The 18,441-nt window shown below is 36.0% G+C and overlaps 1 protein-coding gene across 1 annotated transcript in view; it reads right to left on the bottom strand.

Annotated features, from left to right (window-relative positions):
- Nucleotides 1-18,210, bottom strand: part of LOC308661534 (gamma-aminobutyric acid receptor subunit alpha-1) — a gene marked incomplete at its 3' end in the record, with an annotated part of 40,670 nt that extends 22,460 nt beyond the window's left edge. Inside the window, exons 1-3 of the mRNA XM_081316490.1 lie at nucleotides 18,095-18,210; nucleotides 15,666-15,754; nucleotides 11,208-11,320 (exon numbers count right to left, since the gene is read on the bottom strand). Coding sequence (XP_081172616.1) covers nucleotides 11,208-11,320; nucleotides 15,666-15,733 — 181 coding nt within the window. The 5' untranslated portion in view covers nucleotides 15,734-15,754; nucleotides 18,095-18,210. The remainder of the gene's footprint in view (nucleotides 1-11,207; nucleotides 11,321-15,665; nucleotides 15,755-18,094) is intronic.
- Between the last annotated feature and the right edge of the window lie 231 nt (nucleotides 18,211-18,441).

Here is an 18,441-nt window from a genome sequence, read left to right as displayed (position 1 = left end):
TTTAATATTGATATATCAGTATCGTAATTTAAAGAGCACACCGCAACAACAAAGCAACCATATACATCCTAAATACATCGATCTCAATCCCTGTGTGACTGCTTAAATAGTAAAATTTTTACTATTTTTTTCAAACATTAATGATCAGAGTGCATGATTACATTGCAGTAATTCCATTTCATTATTTCTGGAGGGAACTGATTGTACAAGAGGGGGGCTCTGGCAGAGAATGCTTGCTTGTAAGATCTCTCGGCAATATCATGTGTGGCATGGAAACTCTTAGTATTGTTTCTATGCCAACACATCACATTTTTTTCTTGCCGTAAGTAGTCCCGTGGATATGCAGTCCTAAACTCTGTAAGACTTTCTAAGCTATTACTAGCCATTTAATTATACCTGGACAAAAATAGTTTATCAATGCAGTTTTCTAAAACATGTCTATAAAATGACAATATTGGATTTTCCTAATATGGCCTCATTAGCTTCCAAATCAACTACTGTAACTTACTGGGGTTTGGGGTTTTAATATGAATTTTAACCAATGTATCACATCGGGCATAATTATTTAATGTTTTTTTAACTTTTGTATTTTGTATTTTGATATTTATTGCCCTGTACACCGCCCTGAGTCCTTCGGGAGAAGGGCGGTATAAAAATTTAATAAATATAAATATATAAATATATAAATATAAATACTGTATATGAACTGCCCCCTGCACATCACCCAGAAACCTCTGCTGGTATAGAATGCAGTTGCCCTAATATTGGATATTCCAATATTAGGGCAGCTGCATTCTACACTTGCAGAAGTTTCTGGGTGATGTGCAGGGGGCAGTTCATATACAGTAAATTACAGTAGTTGATTTGGAAGCTGATGAGGCCATATTTTGCTATTTTATATCTTGTCAACTGATAGTTATAACTAATGTTCTACAGGAAGTGGCCCTTGTATACATCCCATCTATGCCAACATTTCTCCTCATTCTAGTGTCTCATTAGCATTTTCTACTTTCCTTTAACCTAACCTGCCTTTATTACATTTTTTTCTATGATTACACTTGAACATTCCTACCATAGGAGAGATTTTTTGGTGATTTTTCTGAACTTCTTAGCAAGATTAGTCATGTATTTTTTTTCTTTGTTAGGTTGCTCTGTTTATTGACATTCTTGATTGTGTCATCCTTTCTTGTTTTTTTCTTGTTTGATGTGGAAAGCCTGCACTGATTTGTTATTTTTTCTTTCTAGTTGCCCAAGGCTTTCATTCTCCGTGTATATCTGATTATCATGATAAGTTGTTCCAAAAGCCACTTGGATCTTTTTCTCTTTAACATTTTCTGCATCAGTTTTCACAGTGTCTACTATAGCTCCCTTAGTTCCAAAGGTGTCCCCTCATAAATAGATTAAGCATACTAAATCTGTTCCTTGGCTTGATCATATATTCTGACAGTACATCTTCTGCATCATCTTCATATTACAATGAGACAAACAAATACGAGTGATCAAGAAACCTTTAAGCTAATGTGTAAGTCCAAAGCCAGAAAATATGGCCTAGTGTATTATGATTCCTATCATTATATATTTATGAGGTCAACTTAAGAGTTAAAGTAAAGAAAAACAGTCTCTCTCCATAGCAAAATCAGTTCCAAATTTTATAAATGTTATAGTTCTTTGGAGGAATGCATCTGATCTCAAGAGTTGACTAAATGAAGATTATGTTGAGGCAACTTTCTCTTTAGTAATGCCAACACAATGGAACCATTTATTTGAAATCTGGACTTGCAACAGCTTTTAATAGGTTGACAACATTAATCTGTCTATCTGCATATTGTAGCTCATTTTTGTAACTATTATAACCTATGTTAAAACATATAACTTTGTAATGTAGAGCACTCATAAATGTCAGATAATTTCCTCCTACAACTTCCATCTCATCTGTAGAATGTATCTCTAGCCTTGCCAAACAAAACTATCTAAAGGTTAAATATAGCTTGTGGTAAAATTAATTTCACCCTAAATAAGTACAGCTGCTGATTCTGAATTGCAATTATTTCAACTCAGGGGGAAAAGTCCTAAAACATGAAACTTCCCCTTAGTCATGTACATAAATTATTTAAGAGAAAAACTTAGTAATGGGGGACACATCACCATCAACCACAAAAGCAGCCATATTGTACAACTCTTTGTATCATCCATGCACTGGGACATCTGAGCTGTTTCTGTGTGGTTAAGGCTGGATTAGCAATGGGAGACCCAAGTTCTAGCTCTCCCTTAGGAGACATCTGGGACATCTGAGCTGTTTCTGTGTGGTTAAGGCTGGATTAGCAATGGGAGACCCAAGTTCTAGCTCTCCCTTAGGAGGCTGAGTAACGTCAGGCTAATCTCTTTAACCTGTTGTGATTCAGGGTCAGCCTGTGGGTTCGGCAGTTGGGTCAGATGATTCAGAGGAGGAGGAGGGGGGTGTTGGAGAGGTTGCTGAGGGTGTTGGAGAGCTTGCTGATGAGAGCCCTCAGCCAGGCCCCTCCCACCTGGTTATGACACAGACCCAGCTGTGTGAGCCTGACAGCGTGGATGAAGATGACCCACAGCTGGCCCTGTTCAAGGACGCCCGACGCAGGAGGCAGTCAATCAGAAGTAAACAGAGGAAGGCAATGGGGCACCTCGGAAGGAGGCAAAGAGAAGCCATGCCCTGAACTGTTTAAAAGGGGAATGCGTGGGAGGGCTGCTTTGCTGAAGGCAACCGTTTGAATAGCTCCTGTTTCATGGTTCGTGTCTTCTTTTTGCTCTGTTTGCTTTTGTGTCCATAAATTTGGCAGGCTTAGTTCCAGCCTCTTGCCTTCTTGTAAAGGGGTTGTCCCTGCCTTATCTGCAGGGGCGGTAGTAGGCTGGTACAGAACATAACCCAGCTTTAGACTGAGAACTTGAAAAACATCTATTTGCCATATTCGGCATCAGCCGTAGCTTCCAAATGATCTTCAAGTGTAGCCCAATAGCAGCACATTGTAATAATCCACCCAAGATGTGACAAAGGCTTCAGTGGCATGAGGAGAGCCTCCTGATCAAGAACAGTCACAACCAGCACAATAGCTGAAGTTGTCCAAATGCTTTCTTGACCACAGCTGCCAGCTGTTCCTCAAGCAGGAGCTGAGGGTTCACAAAGACCCATGGATTGGACATCAGTAATCAGATTAATATGCTGCCTTAACATAACAGGATTTACAACATTTTTTGCAGTATGCAGGTTAAATTGCAGCAATATAATAAAATGAGACAATAATACAAAAGAATAGCAACAGAAAATGAGAAAGAAGAAAAGGGGGGGGGTAAGATTACTAAGAACAAAACATCCAACCCCAGGTCACAGTTTTCTAGAACCCTTCCCAGGGCTTTCTTTAAAAGCCAGATTTTCACAAGTATAACCCTAAAGTGTAATTAAAATTGAAAAGGTGGCACTGATTTAAAAGGGACAAGAGTAAAACTGGAGAAGGGGGGGAGTGCAGCTTCTTGAGATGTAACCAAATGAATCTCCTTCATTCAAACAAAAAAAAAGTATGGACAATTCCTTTCAGGGCTGGCTAAATAAATGTGGTACAAAAATTGATTTCTGTCATCAATAAATATAAAGTATTTAGAACAGTATGTCTAATTGGTAGCACAACTTAGCCCAAGCTATGCACTCTTCAAATACATGGATCTCAATAGCTCCCAGTATTCCCTACCCACCATAATCATAGCTGAGAATTGGGGAGCTGAAATTTATAAGCTTGGATGATGTCTAGTTTGTGGAAGACCGAGATAACAAAGACAGGAGCATCAAAATCTAGAATTCTTATTAAAATATACAGGAACAAACCCTAATAAAAAAAACCCTAAGTGTTTGCACAGGAGATCTGTTTCACTGCAATGATTCAGTGTAGCTGTTAGCCTTACAGCTTGTAGAAAACAAGTGGCATGTGTTGCTATGTTTGTTTTTTTGTTTGTTTTAAATAATTCCTTTTCATCTATTTTGCACAGCCATCTACCTTCCCCTCTTCCAAATCACAACAAAGTTCCCATCATGAATCAGCAATCTATAAAATTTTGTTTTTATATAAGATATTTCACTTAGCATAAATCGAAAAGCAAAGATAATAAAAGAATACTCAGGTAGAAATAAGTCTGCCCACATTATTGTGATTGAATACATATTATTCTCCTTCAATCGAGTAGAATATTACACATGAAAGGTAAAAGTCTAAATGTCTTGCCGTGGAAGAAATAGAAGCAATCTACAACACTTTTTACCTCGGCAGCATCCCAAATATATTCCTGAAATTAGAGGACACTCCAGAATGGGTTGGAATATAGGACAAAGGAAAGAAAGAGCAAATCGCCTTTCATTAGCAGAATATTGCTTAGCATATTGTTCCATATAACCCAGATAGCAAAGCTGCCATATAAATGAACTTTAGAATGTTCAACGTCTTTATTGGATGATAAGATAAGATAAGATAAGATAATCTTTATTGTCATTTTTTTACTGTGGGCACAACGGCACACATCAAAAATGAAATTTAGTTGCCCGCTCTCAAAGTGAAACACATACATGACACACAACTAAAACATACTATATACAACATATGTATAGACCCACACCCCTACATATACATAACAACAAAATATTATTGTTTGGGATCTGGACTGCTAGTAAAACAAAAACATGTAGCATTTTACTCTAGACTAATGCAGAAGAAGGTTATTTGGCTTCTGCATTCATCTACGTAGTAAAAATAAGATTATCTTGGAAGGTGCCTTATTACCTGTCCCTGAATTAAGATATTGCAAAATATTACAGCAGGAACTCATATTGCAAATTGATTGAATCAGGAACCTTTGGTGGTGAATATGTATCTCCCTGTGGTAAATTGAAGGATCTGAATTTCTGCTTATATTGATAGTAAACAGGAACAGAACTACTTGAACCCAACACCCTTTGCCATTCTAATCACTACAGACTTTCACTTTATTAAACATTTCCCTTAGAATATATCCTTACCATCTTACCTGATACACAATTACTTAAAGTTACATAATGTTTGATTAAATATAAGTTAATAATCTAAATTATTCATTTTTTAAAAAAAACCCTGTACTTTGGTAAATGGACAATAGGGCTAATATATCTGTATTACTAAGGAGGGATAAAAATATTCATAAGATTGATCTAATCTTTTAGGTATTTTGCTAACTAAAAAAAACGAGACTAGATGTAATAGATTCCTTACCTAAAGTTTTGTTCAAAATTCTTTTCTTTTTTAAATTTTTTTAGGCAATGATATTCCAGACATTTTAAAGTAGGATTAGTCTAAGTAAAATGCATTTTAGTTTTCTAATACTTTGCTGCAATAAATATGAATGGTTATAATATACATTGAATTATTTTCTTATGTTGTCCCACTTTATAATTTTCAGGAAAGATTATATTAGAATTATTTATCAAATCCTGTTATATATATATATATTTCCAATTCCTCGATTTTTTAAGCAAAATGTGTAACTAAATGGATGATGCAGCTCTCCATTAATGCAGTTAAACATAAATCAATATGATGCATTTCTAATGAGAAAGTTAATACCAGATATTTATGCATTTATTAGTCAATGATGGCTTGTTAAAACAGATTAAAATGGAATTCAGTGAGTTCCAATCCCAAATCTTCTTATACTTTTATTCAAAATTTCAGAAAGAGGATTTCTGTCTTATATAAGGTCTTTGTATAATATTAAAAAAGTGGTATATATTTTTCTCAAATATTCTGCTCTTGATAAGAAGACCATCTTGAGCTTAAAAATAATCTTGAATTTAAAAACAATTTATTTCCATTTTTCATAAAATTGATCAACAAAAATCTATTAAGACATACAATTCATATCAATAATCAAGACTCTAATTCCTGTTACTATATTCTTAATCTGATCCAATTTATCCACATGTTTTCATTTTGGGTGAACAAGGAATGAGAATCAAGAACCGGAAATTGTTTCCACTTTGTGTTTAGAATTTGGGAAAATATTTATTAATTTCCTAATAAAAAGAAGAATGGTATTGCCCCGACAGACTGACAACCTGCTAATAAAACTACTTGTTAAGATTTAAGATTCTAACTAATCTGAGTTAATAATTCAAAGTTTAGATGTCTAAGTAGCCATCTTTTTGTTTGCTTCTTCCTTTCCTTTCACTGTGTGTTTTACCTAATTCTAGTTTGATTTTCCTTCAATAATTATGCATAAAGGATGAAATAATCATTTGCCACAAATAAATCAAGTAATAGGAAGGGCACTGGAAGTGTTTAGTTTAAGAACAGAAGTTTAGGACAAATAATCATTTTAATCATAAACAGTAACACTGAATTTCAGTAAATGTCACTGTTGTCTGTTCAGTAATAGCCCTACAATAGTTGAACTTATATTATTTCAATTGTCTACAAACTGATTTAAGTTTTCTAATCTGGGATATTTGTTTAATGAGATGTAAATTAGACAAAAAAGGATTTCATTTTAATCTATTCCAGCATTCTGCATATTTTAGTATAACTAGAACCAAAATAAAACCCTACAGTCATTACAAAACCCTCAGTTTTCTAGGTGCCAGAGAGTGACCTTCAACCTACTGGTTCATTCTTGATTCTAGCTGCCAGACTGATCCTCAATGTAAATTTGAAGCAGTTTAAGATGAAAAAGAAAAACAGAATTTGAATTCAATTAAGGGTCAAAAGAATTCCACTGGCTATCTCTCCCACCTGCAGATGCCTGCACACCAAATCTGCTCTAATCACCTGTCCTGACATATGCGCACAGAAGTAGACAAGTCCACAAAGAAAATGGATCATAGCAACAGCAGAAGCATTTAGACTTACAGACTGCTTCATAGTGCTTTACAGCCCTCTGCAAGTGGTTTACAGAGTCAGCATTTCATGCTATGGTTCTCATGCTATCCAGTAAGAAAAGGGAAAGAATGTAGATATTAGGGCAAAGTAGGGAACACTCCCATTTGGATGAGCACTGAAGCCAAAAGCTCTATGTACATGCCCAGGTGCAGCCAGCCAGCCAAACCTTTTGAAGCACTGAGCTTTTCAAAGGAGATAGTGCTTTGAGGCTGCTTTGCCCATGCTAAGATGCTTTGTGAAGCCTCTCTTTCTAAAGCTGTGAGGAGATGCAGTCTATGTCTCAATTTCAAAGAGCTGAATCAATCCAAAACAGGTGGAATTGTTTATCTCTTAAAACTTCTGAGAAAAAGTTGAAGTACAGTGGCTGATCTAAGAAAGCTGCTGAGGACATCAGAAACTTTTCCAACCTTGGAATTTTTGCCAGATTTGGAAAGGCCAATCTCAAAGACAGAGCTACTGAGCTATGACTTGATCCAATCTCAGCTCTTTAAAATATCTGCTTTGCCTGAAACAATTGTAAACTGAAGTCTGTGAAATTTCCTGGCTTTCTGTAAATGTGATCAATCAGGGCTTACTATCAAGGTCTAATCTACACTTGATCTAACTCATATATTCTCTTATTCTTTATTATTTTAGGGAGCTGGGGCTTACTAGGAGCCATTTATCCCTAGTATATACAAGAATCATAATTAAAAGGTGTATGTTTATGCTTTAGTGGCCATGATAATCTGGAAAACTGAAAAAAATCATCCCTCCTATGGATTATTCTAGGTTGCTACCAGATACATGTTTAGTTAGAAGTGACCAGCAGTGAAGATATAATCAATGAAATATGCATTGAACAACACCCTTATCTTACTGTATTCTCATCTGAAATTATTACACTTTTTTAAATCATAAGGATAAGAATTTTTTTGAAAATGTAATAAAAACCCACAGGGTGCTCCTGCCTAAATCAAACTGTTTTAGCATATCATCAAACGTGTACAATGCATCTCTAAGAATCTTGTGAATTTGCAGACATCAGTAAGGCACCAATAGTGCATTCGAAGAGACTGAAAATGTTCTGCACACCACCTAATTCTTTTCAGTCTATGTGGTTCTGCTTTGATCCATCATATATTCTACTTTTTACAGACTTTCTGTAGCAAAAAGATATTTTATATAAATGCCAGGTGAGCAAAACCTCTACAAATGACCACCATTGGTGGAGATGCTGATGCAAGTGTTAGAAACAGGTGCTAATTAATGTGTGATAACCTTGAATAAGGAACCAAATATTTGTACTATAATTAGATACTCTGATCTCAGCCATGTAGAGGAAATAAATCTTAGGCATGGAAGCCAGAAAGTACAAAGAATTCCAAATCATCCTAGCTATAATAGGATGCCCTTGGGCTTATTTGGTTGGCCATAGGGTATAGTTACAAACCAGTACCTATCGGGGCCCTTTGATTTTCAGCCCTACATTCAGAGCTACATCCAAATCCCAGCTTGAATAGCCCTAAAGCATTTGAATAATATGACATAAAATATCCATCCTGAGACACAACATTTACATAAATTTCTTTATTCTTCTTAAATGAGATGCATCTGCATTCATTTCTAAATGATACTACTAGCTCTTTCTCAATGACTTTATTTATTTGGAACTGAGAAATATTTATTTTTGAACTAATCCCACAGATTGGCAGAAGAAATATTGTTATTTTAAGTCAACAAAATAATTGTTTGTAATCTTACATTTTACTTACATTCAAAATTCAAGAGATTTGTTACCTTCTAGAGTTTCCATCAGTAGAATGAACGATGAACACTGCTTAACTAAACAATCTACCAGACACAATTTGATCAAATATCATTTTCTAAATAGATTGCAGAAAGTGATAAAAGGCACTGGATATTTAGTTAACTACAGAACGCTTTGATGACTTTTGGTTACTATTAAATGTTTCAGTTGGTCAAATTTTTAGATTTCTATGAAGGATGTATAGTTGAGAGTAGAAAGCACTTTTTAATATTTTAATTCTTAGTGGATGCTTCGGGATCTAGACAGAACATATTGTTCCTCTGAAATGAGGGCTGCACAAGCAATTATTATTATTATTATTATTATTATTATTATTATTATTATTATTATTATTATTATTATTATTATTATTATTTTGCTTTTGGCACAGCAGTTTCAGAAACTAATGAACAATACCTTAAACAGGTACAGTTTGAGTAAGAAACACACTTTGCATCCAGACTATGCCCTCTATGAACAGAGCGGTTTCTTTAGTGTATGTAAGTGACCAACATCTAGTAAAAGTTCTTATGAGAAGAAGAGGAAAAAGTTTGCCTTCAGATCTCCTAATACCATGGATTCCCTTCATCCCCTACATTGTTCCTCAATTTTCAATTATTCTTTTTTTTAAAAAAACAAACTTTTCAGGATAGGCAATGTACTCCAAACAAAAAGTTAGAAAAAAAATGTCCATGATCTGGTATCTGCTTGCAGGACCTTTGCATACAAGCTATTTTCCCCCCAGGAATTATAGTTCCTAAAGCAGAGACAGACATCACAACTCTGTACTCAATTTCCTCCATTTTCACATATATGGTTTTCCTAGTTATAGATTTCTTGTTGCCTTGAATATCAATGAGATCATGAAATATTAGTGTCAAGTCCTGCAACAAACCTAGCTGACACCATCTTTGTCATTCGTTCTCAGTTCCCACATAAAGGGGGGGGGGGCAGAATCAGGTTGCTTTTACTTTTGTTAGACTAAACATAGAATGATCCTGTGGGAACCAAGGTCATTCTCTCCAGACTCTGAAGGTATTCTATTACGCTGCTATTAGTTTCAGCTGAAATTCACATTTCTGGCTGCTGTATAAAATAGCAATCAAAACTGCAAACAGCACTGTTATTGGCTTATATTTAGTGTGACAAAGCTTGACTATTCCAGCCATGTCTAGAAAAAATCTCATGCTTCCACTCCATCTTTGATCCTAAACACACACATGCTAAAAATAAGAAAAATAAAATAAAATATGCCCCTAAATATTAGAGGAAACTGGAGAACTCCAATAGAAAATGTAATTTGAACGTTAATAGTAATAATGCCTACAACCAGATAAGATATTAACTGTCATGAACTATAAGTCTTTGTTATTGATTAATCTAAATTTCAATTTTATTTTACTTTACTCTATGCTCAGGAATGTGTACATACACAACTAACAGTAGGCAACCTTTTGCAAGCCTCATACCCTTCCATAATATACATATTTTTAAGAACGGTTAAAAAATGTGGACTAAGTTGGGCAATACGAATAAGTACATATTTGAGAGTAAGTGCACTCTACTTCACACATAGATCTCAGGAGTACAAGCTAAGGAGCTATTAGTAAGAATCAGAACTGAATGAATTGTTATTATACCGTATTTCTTTTTGAGCTTTTTACCTCAGATTCCCTTGAATTGAACAGATACTGCTTAAACCAAACTGTGTGGAGGACTAGCAGCCAATCAGACACTTTTATATGAAAATATCCTTCTTCTTCTTCTTCTTCTTTTTAACCAGAGGTTTGACTGTGATCATAGACACCATTTTCAGCTTAATTTAACTACAGTAAGTCAGAGATGAAGGGTGAATCACATTTAATGGAAAATACTTGAATGATGTCATGCAATATAAGTAATGAAACACCAATTTTCTTTTCTTTTCTTTTTTGGTTTTGATTGAAACATTATTTCTAGATTCAATGCATGTTATAATAATGAAAAACCAATGCATTTTTATTCAGAATTAGAAGGGGCCCTGAAAAACACCTTTCTTCAGCTTTGCATCAAAGAATATGGTGTGTTTCCAAGATAAAGGTAAACTGTTTCCCCTGTCGAGTCGTAGGGGCAGCACTCATCTCCATTTCTTAACTGAGGGAGCTAGTGTTGTTTGAAGACACTTCCATGGCCATGTGGCCAGCATGACTATATGCCAAGGCAGACAGAATGCTAGTATCTTCCCACTGAAGTGGTACCTATTTATCTACTCACATTTGCATGCTTTTGAGCTGCTAGGTAGGCAAGTAGTAGGAGGATACCCTGTCACATGGCACTCAGGTCTCAAACTGGGCTTTCCATCTGACCAAGCTCAGTGTCTTTAACCATCTTTATCATTTAGTAATTTAGTAATTTTACCATTTTATAAGTCTATGAAACAAAATGGCTAAAATGCATAAAAGCATTTTAAACAACATTGTTCTTATGGATTTTTCAAAAATTGCAACAATACATACCTCCCAATCCTGGTCTTAGACGGTTATCATAACCATCAAGTAAACGATCCAGAATTCGGGTGAATATAGTTGTGTTGTCCTTTATTTCATCTTGTAAGGAAGTTTGTCCATAGCTGAAAAGAAAACCACCATGTTATATGATGATCAATGCCCAAAATAAAGATACTCATGCTATTACCTTAAGTAATTAGTCCACCAACAAACTTGTCCAATTATAATTCTGAAACTTACTTGATCTTTCTTCTACTGATTAATAGATATGGAAGCTCTTCCATCAACCTGGATTATGGGAGTATTATACAGTTCTTTCTCCTTTCACTTTTGAAGTATTCATATTCTTTCAAAACCTCATGTCAATCCTAGATAATAAATTACACTGGGGTTTTTTATTGTTCAGCCCATCTTTTATGTATTTCTGATTTATAAATGAGTGCTTTGCAAGGATAACAGAGCATCTTCCCATTATCTACCCAATCCTAAAATAATTTAGTATCCTTGCCTACAAGAAAAATACACTGAACATTATGAGCAGTAACAGATCCACATAATGCCACATTGTTTATATACTGATAAAGTCCATAGTCCCTATTGTGGGGGGAAATGCAATGATTTTATTATGTTTATTAAAATGCATTTCCTTTTTAATCTAAATACTTTGGACTATTTTGATACTTGAATTGGTTTAGGAAAGCAAAACTAATTCATTTCCTGGTGAATAGAAAATTCCATTTTAGGGTGACGGAGATATTTTCCCCATTCTTTCCAGATTTTATAACAATAGCCCAGGGAACTGTATCCATGTTCTTTTTTCAGTAGTGATTGTAGTATGATTCTTAGTGGCAGTTAATATTCCTGAATGTATATATTGCATATGTGCATATGCATGTCCATTCTGTGTGTAGCAAAATATTTTCATATCCATAGCAAATAATTTCCAGGCATTTGTAATAGCCATGAGCTGAATTTTGGTCTCATCCTCAGGTCTCTATTGCTCTTTTTATTAAGACTGTCCTATATTTTCTTTTCTACAGTAAATTACACTGTTTTCTACTAATTATCTATCACAGTTGTTTCAGAGCCAAATCCTGGAGCCCTTCCTCTGCCCTTTAACCAAGGAAGATCCCATTTGTAAAATGTGTTGTTTTCCAATGTAAACTCAGCAGGACTTAGCCCTTGAACATCTAGTTACTTCCTTCTTCATCATTTTGTCACATAGCTTATTACTGAATCAGCCTTCCTTGAATACCTGATGTGATATGATTAACAAACATGGTTTGGTGAAAAATCTCTTCCAGGCTATGGAGCTTCATAAATGTTAATCCAGAAAATATCACTTTTAAGCAATGAATTATGCAATCTTAAAAAATAAGCTTCCCTAAATAAGTCTGAGTGCTGTGTCTAACCAGTAGTCATAATAGTTAAAAGCAATTTTTATAATAAATATACATACAGTACATGTTGTGTGTGTTCTATAAATTTGAATGTTAATCCCCAGATTAGAAAGCAAATTTTATTCATATTTTGTTCATATTTTTACAATACTTTGCATGCCTTTAGCCTAATTTATTATTAGCAATAACATTTAATTGATTGTTTATTAATAATACCTCATCTCTAGAGGACTATATGTTACATGTCTGTTTTAAGTGTAAATTGGTAAGCTGATGGATATTTCTTCTTTTGATAGTAGAGAACTTTCTATATATATATTAAATTTAAATTTAGAACCAGAACAAGCTATCTTATACTATTTGGTTAAAAAGAAACAAGTGCCTTCATACATTCAAGATGGAAGTCACTTCCATGTTGCATCATCTGTCAACTACTTGTTTTTAGCGGGTGGGTGGGTGGGTAGCAATTGAAAGTTATTTTCACTTCAGAAAACTAACCATAAGTGTGTCATTAACAGCTAAGACTGGCAGAAAGTACCAAGCTTGCAATTCCATGTATTTAATTTTTTTCTTTTCCTAAGCGCACAAATAACCAAAAGAACAAATAGAAGATAAAATTGCAGATATTATAAAATTAGTTTTAAAGGTTCAGAGGCATTAATATAAACTTACATATTAGAATATCATCCCAGTTTGAGGTCCTCTGATAATACCAAAGTCAGTATTGAAATCAGATAGTTGTAATTATCAACTGTACAACCATTTTGTAAGACAAAATATTCCCTTGTATTTTCACACAGACATTCAATCAAATAAAGTGCAGTCAAACTCTTGCTGAAATGTAATGAAATCCTACTCTTTTTGTAATGTGTGAAATGGAATCATTTCTAATTTTTCTGTGTATCAAATTTTAGTACAAGTTTGCACTATCTAAATGCAAGCTGGAGTGTCTTCTCAGACTATCATTATCTTTAATACTAACACAATTCATTGAAAATCAGCCTGACTCTTAGAGGTCAAATTGATTTTAAGCTGGGTTTAACCATGGATACCACTCCAAAAGCCACACATTTCATGATGTCCCAATAAAACCAATTGGAGGTTCCCTGAACAGCGAAGGCCTTCAACAGCATTGAATTCAGTGGGAAAGCCTATATTTTTACATACATATACATATTGAAAAGGCAAGTGTGAATCTGATATACCAGTAACAAAATAGAGATGTGATTAATTTAGGAATGGGATTTTAACTATATCAGAATTATCAGGTTCCAAATAAATGAATGTGCTACTATTAATTTCCAAAAAAAAACCTATATTCATATATCCATTTAATTTACAATAAAGTGCTCATGGTCAAATATTTATGTGTTCATGTGAGCATTCACATGTTTTGCTAGTATTTAATACCTTAACATTAATATCATGATCCAAATAATAATAATACAATATGAAATATTGTCCAGATTTTTAACTTTTACTTAGCTTTGAGGAAGGAAGGAAGGAAGGAAGGAAGGAAGGAAGGAAGGAAGGAAGGAAGGAAGGAAGGAAGGAAGGAAGGAAGAAGGGTCTTCTAGATACTTTGAATAACACTGGTGGATATTTCAATACTTGTAATTTTTTTCCCTTGCTATTGATTTCTTAGTGGTTAGAAATCACACGCGAGTAAAGATTGGACAAATCTGTTATCTAAAAAATGATTTTTGTTTAATGTAGAGTTTAAGCAACTTGAAGAAAAATATCATTTATCATGTTTGTGTTTCACAGTAAAAAAAAGTATAATAAAACACTGTACACTGACTCCATCTACAGGTCATTATAATAGTAACACCTCATACAATTTTTCAAAAACAGGGAAATGCTTCTTGATTTTCTGGTCCAAATCTTAGTTATGGGTGAAACATGCAAGTCAGCACGTGGCATGGAAAAAATGATAAAGAAAAAGACTTTCTGTTCTCTCTTCTTTTCAAGAGATCAGCTTTTTCTTCTTTCATCACTGATCTGCTATATAAAGTATCACATTCATATATCATTTTATGTTCTTTTCTTTTAGAAAACATGTAAAACTAAACTAGATTGTCTCTGACACTCAGATTCTTTTTACAAATATATATTAGTTATAATAAGGTTAATTTAAATTACTCTCCTGAACAACGGATATGGAATAAGGCAATTGCCAGTGCACATATATTGGTATTTGTAATTTAAAGGAAAATATGTATTTTTTCATTCATTAGTTCTATTGCTAATAGAAATGCAGTCTATGTAGATAGATTTCAGCATAAGAAGACTTTCCATTTAACCTTCAGGCAGGGTTCAGGCAGGTGAAGTGAATTTCACTTGGTTTTTTTTTTACTTTTTTCAGGGACTGTTGTAATTATTTTTAATTGTTTTTAACTTTTGTATTTCTTGTTTTAAATTACCCTGTAAACCGCCCTGAGTCCTTCGGGAAAGGGCGGTATATAAATCCAATTAAATTAAAAACTAATGTTAATGACAATCTTACCAATGAACTTACTGCTTGTAGGCTGCATCCTTATCATGCAAACTGTCTGCTGAAATGAAATGTTCAATTCATAGGTATAATAACCAGACCTTATTGTTATAATCTTTATCTCTCCTGAAGTCTACCTTCATGAGGAAAAGCCAGTCTTCAGAGTCTGGCAGCCTGATCTCATTCCTTCAGTGAAAGCACAAGATGATAGGAGCAGAAAAAATCCTATGTAAAATGCTATATGCAGCATAACTGCTGGCAAACTTTATCTGCAAAGAGGACTATTCCCTTTATGGCTACATTGAAATCATTAATCTATTTGTAGTTTGGATCAAATAGCTTTTGCTAAACTCTTTCTCAACAACAGTTCCACCTAAGATGTTTTGCAGTCAAGCTTTAGTTTTATTTTAATTTCCTCCTATTTTGGCTTAGGTGGGGTTTAGGCAGAATCAACCTTCCCCCCCCCAAAAAAAAATCAGTATGCATGAATCAAACCTTTTTCCATACTTGCTTTTGAGCAATGATAAAAGACAACCCAAACTGATTTTTAAAAAGTAAAACTCTTTTTCCCACCTTTTTCCAGATAAGGTGCTCATAAGAAGAACCCAGGCCCAAAAGCGGTCATAAAGAAGATGCATCATTTTGCTAGTAGATTATGGAAGCTGAAAACAACAGAAAACCAGAAGTAAGCATTCTTTGCTTTGACAAATTATTTGAAAATACAACAGGTTTAAAAGAACTTGTGATGGTTTTCCTTAAAAGCAAGGAGTTATCTCACAGTGGTATGACTTTCAGAGGGAAAAGTCCCTTCCAGGTATACTGATGTATTTCATTTTCTTGAAAGTGGGGTCATCCCTTGAAAGTGGGGTCATCCCTGAGTTAGTTTCATAGACAAAGGTTAAATCATTTTATTTATTTATTTTCAAGAGTCTTGGAATTCAAGTGTCTTTATTATATTTTTTTCATTCCTAAGAAAGAATTACTGTTAAGTTCACAATTTGTACAGCCATTTTGCAATAACACGGAACTTAGAACCTATTTTAGTTTTAATGAGTCAGATCCCACCCGCTTGATTATCTCAGGAAAAAGAGAGGAAAGATCTTCTCCTAAAGTCCTTGAAAGCTCTAGAAGGTCCTGAAAAAGGGCAGAACTTTCTTCTGGAGAGAGATCCAAGCATGTGCCCATTTAGCAAGCTAGTTGAACAACAGCATACATTTCAAAAGCTGAAAAAAGTACATAATTTCAATGCTTTCTATGACTAGTATTAGTTCCATTAATCCCCAAAGCATATGAAATGAATATGAAATAATGATGGAGATTGTTGCATCCACATTGCCTTCAAACCTTTCCCTTCCTTCCTTCCTTCCTTCCTTCCTTCCTTCCTTCCTTCCTTCCTTCCTTTCTTCCTTCCTTCCTTCCTTCCTTCCTTCCTTCCTTCCTTCCTTCCTTCCTGCTTGCCTGCCTGCCTGCCTGCCTGCCTGCCTGCCTGCCTGCCTGTCTTCCTTCTAGATATCCTGTTGCAAAATATTCCATATGGCACCTTTTCACTCTATGACTGAGTTCAGTTCAGTTCCAGTTACTGTAAGATGTTTTCTAAAAGCAAACCTGCCCTATGTTTCCCATCACCTCTCCTTGCAAACTTAACTGGTAATTTTGCAAGGCAGCCTGACTGTTGTAATTCTGTTTATAGCTCAGGCTTAGCTGCTTGCTCCTTGCTCCCTACTTACTGCTGAAATCCACTTTGGTTGCACTGTTTCTATCAGGTATGTTCTTCCTCCTCCTCCCTCCTCCCTCCTTCGTCCAAGGCTCCTTGACAGCCCTGAAACTGACTACAGTTTAGGAGAGAAGCAGAATCCCAGAAAATATAACCACCATTGCAAAAAAAGAGGCAGAGAAGAAGAAAAACGAACAGGATGGTCCTTGTATATAAAATGTCCGAAACCTACAGTGAAAGGCAGGGCAAGGTGAACAAAAATGATGACAGGTGTTCAGGTGGAGTGTAATAGATGGAGGTGCACAATGCTGCTTCTCCTGGGGAAAAAAAAGAAGAAGAAGAGTGTTGCATCTCTAGGAGAGATGAGAAAAGCTCCCACTTCTTTTCAGCCTGAACTTTTGCACTGAACCTCCTCTAGCAAGTCATTTCAGAGATACCGGCAGATGGCAAGATGCTTTTTTTTTTTACTCTACATTTCTCCCATACCGCCATCCTTAAAATAATTAATGGGGATGGGTGGGGGGAGTGAGATACATTGCTATCGTTGCTTGTAGATGAGAGGGGAAAGTGGGAAATCGCCAAGTGCGAAAATTTAAACCACAAACAAACAAGTCGACTAACAAACCAATCCGCTTCTGATCCTTTCCCTGCCGCTGCATTCTGAGCACCCTGATTTCGGAATAGTTGAAATAAAAGAGCATAAGGGAAATCCCAGCCTATCTCTTCTTCCCCACTATGGGCACATCCCTTCAAACCTGGAGCCATCATTCAAGAGGCATTTCTGCCTCAAGTGATTTTTGCCTGCTTCAGAGCCAGAGATGGAGACTTGATGGAAAAGGGGAGGGGGGATGGTGGTATTTATGGATTTGCAGCCAGCATAACAACTTTGTTCTCCTCTCCCGGAGAAAAGTCATCCATTGCCCCCAATCCCTCCAGCTCTGGTTGGAAACGTCTGAAATAATCCCTGTTAATCCCAGGGTCCCCGTTTTAGCCTTCCCTCTCTCTCTCTCTCTCTCTCTCCCCCCGCCCATCACTCCCCCTCCCCTCGATTCTGATCAATTGCCCATCCACCGCTGCGGATTTTCACCCGGGGTCGGGGGGATGGGGGAATGTAAGGGGGAGAAAGCTGGGGCCAGCATTCCGACGAGGTACCTGCTAGGGAAGAAGGCAGCATTAGGAGCCCCCTCCGTCCATAAATGCTCCGCCTGTGAAAAAGGGAGCGGGCTGGCAAAGGGGAAGGGGAAGGGAGGGAGCCTGGAAAAAAAAGGGAGGCTAGAGCAATACTCACCTCGCGACCCTCTGGGCACGGCGTCGCCGATGCAGCGGGAAAGTCTGCCCGAGAGGCTTCGCCAAGAAGCCAGGGCGGCGAGGAGGGAAAAGGGCGCTTTAGAGCACTGAGACTCCGCGGCTCTTCTCAGTCATTCAGGAGCTCTTAGCCATCATGGACTCTGCCGCCGCCGCCGCCGCCGTTGCCGCCGTTGCCGCTTTGCTCTTCGATTTTTAACACCCAGATTCCCTTTCCGTAGGATTCGGCTCGCAGCTCTACAACAAAAAGCTTTGCACTTTACCAAGACCGTAGTAGTACGTCCCGGGGTAAACCGGATGTGAAATAGGCTGTGACTTCATGCCAGAGAG

The sequence above is a fragment of the Vipera berus genome (genome assembly GCF_964194415.1).
Source record: "Vipera berus genome assembly, chromosome: 2".
In the NCBI taxonomy this organism is placed as follows: Eukaryota; Metazoa; Chordata; class Lepidosauria; order Squamata; family Viperidae; genus Vipera; species Vipera berus.
Note: the sequence above shows the minus strand (reverse complement) of the source record. Positions and strands in the feature narration are given on the sequence as shown.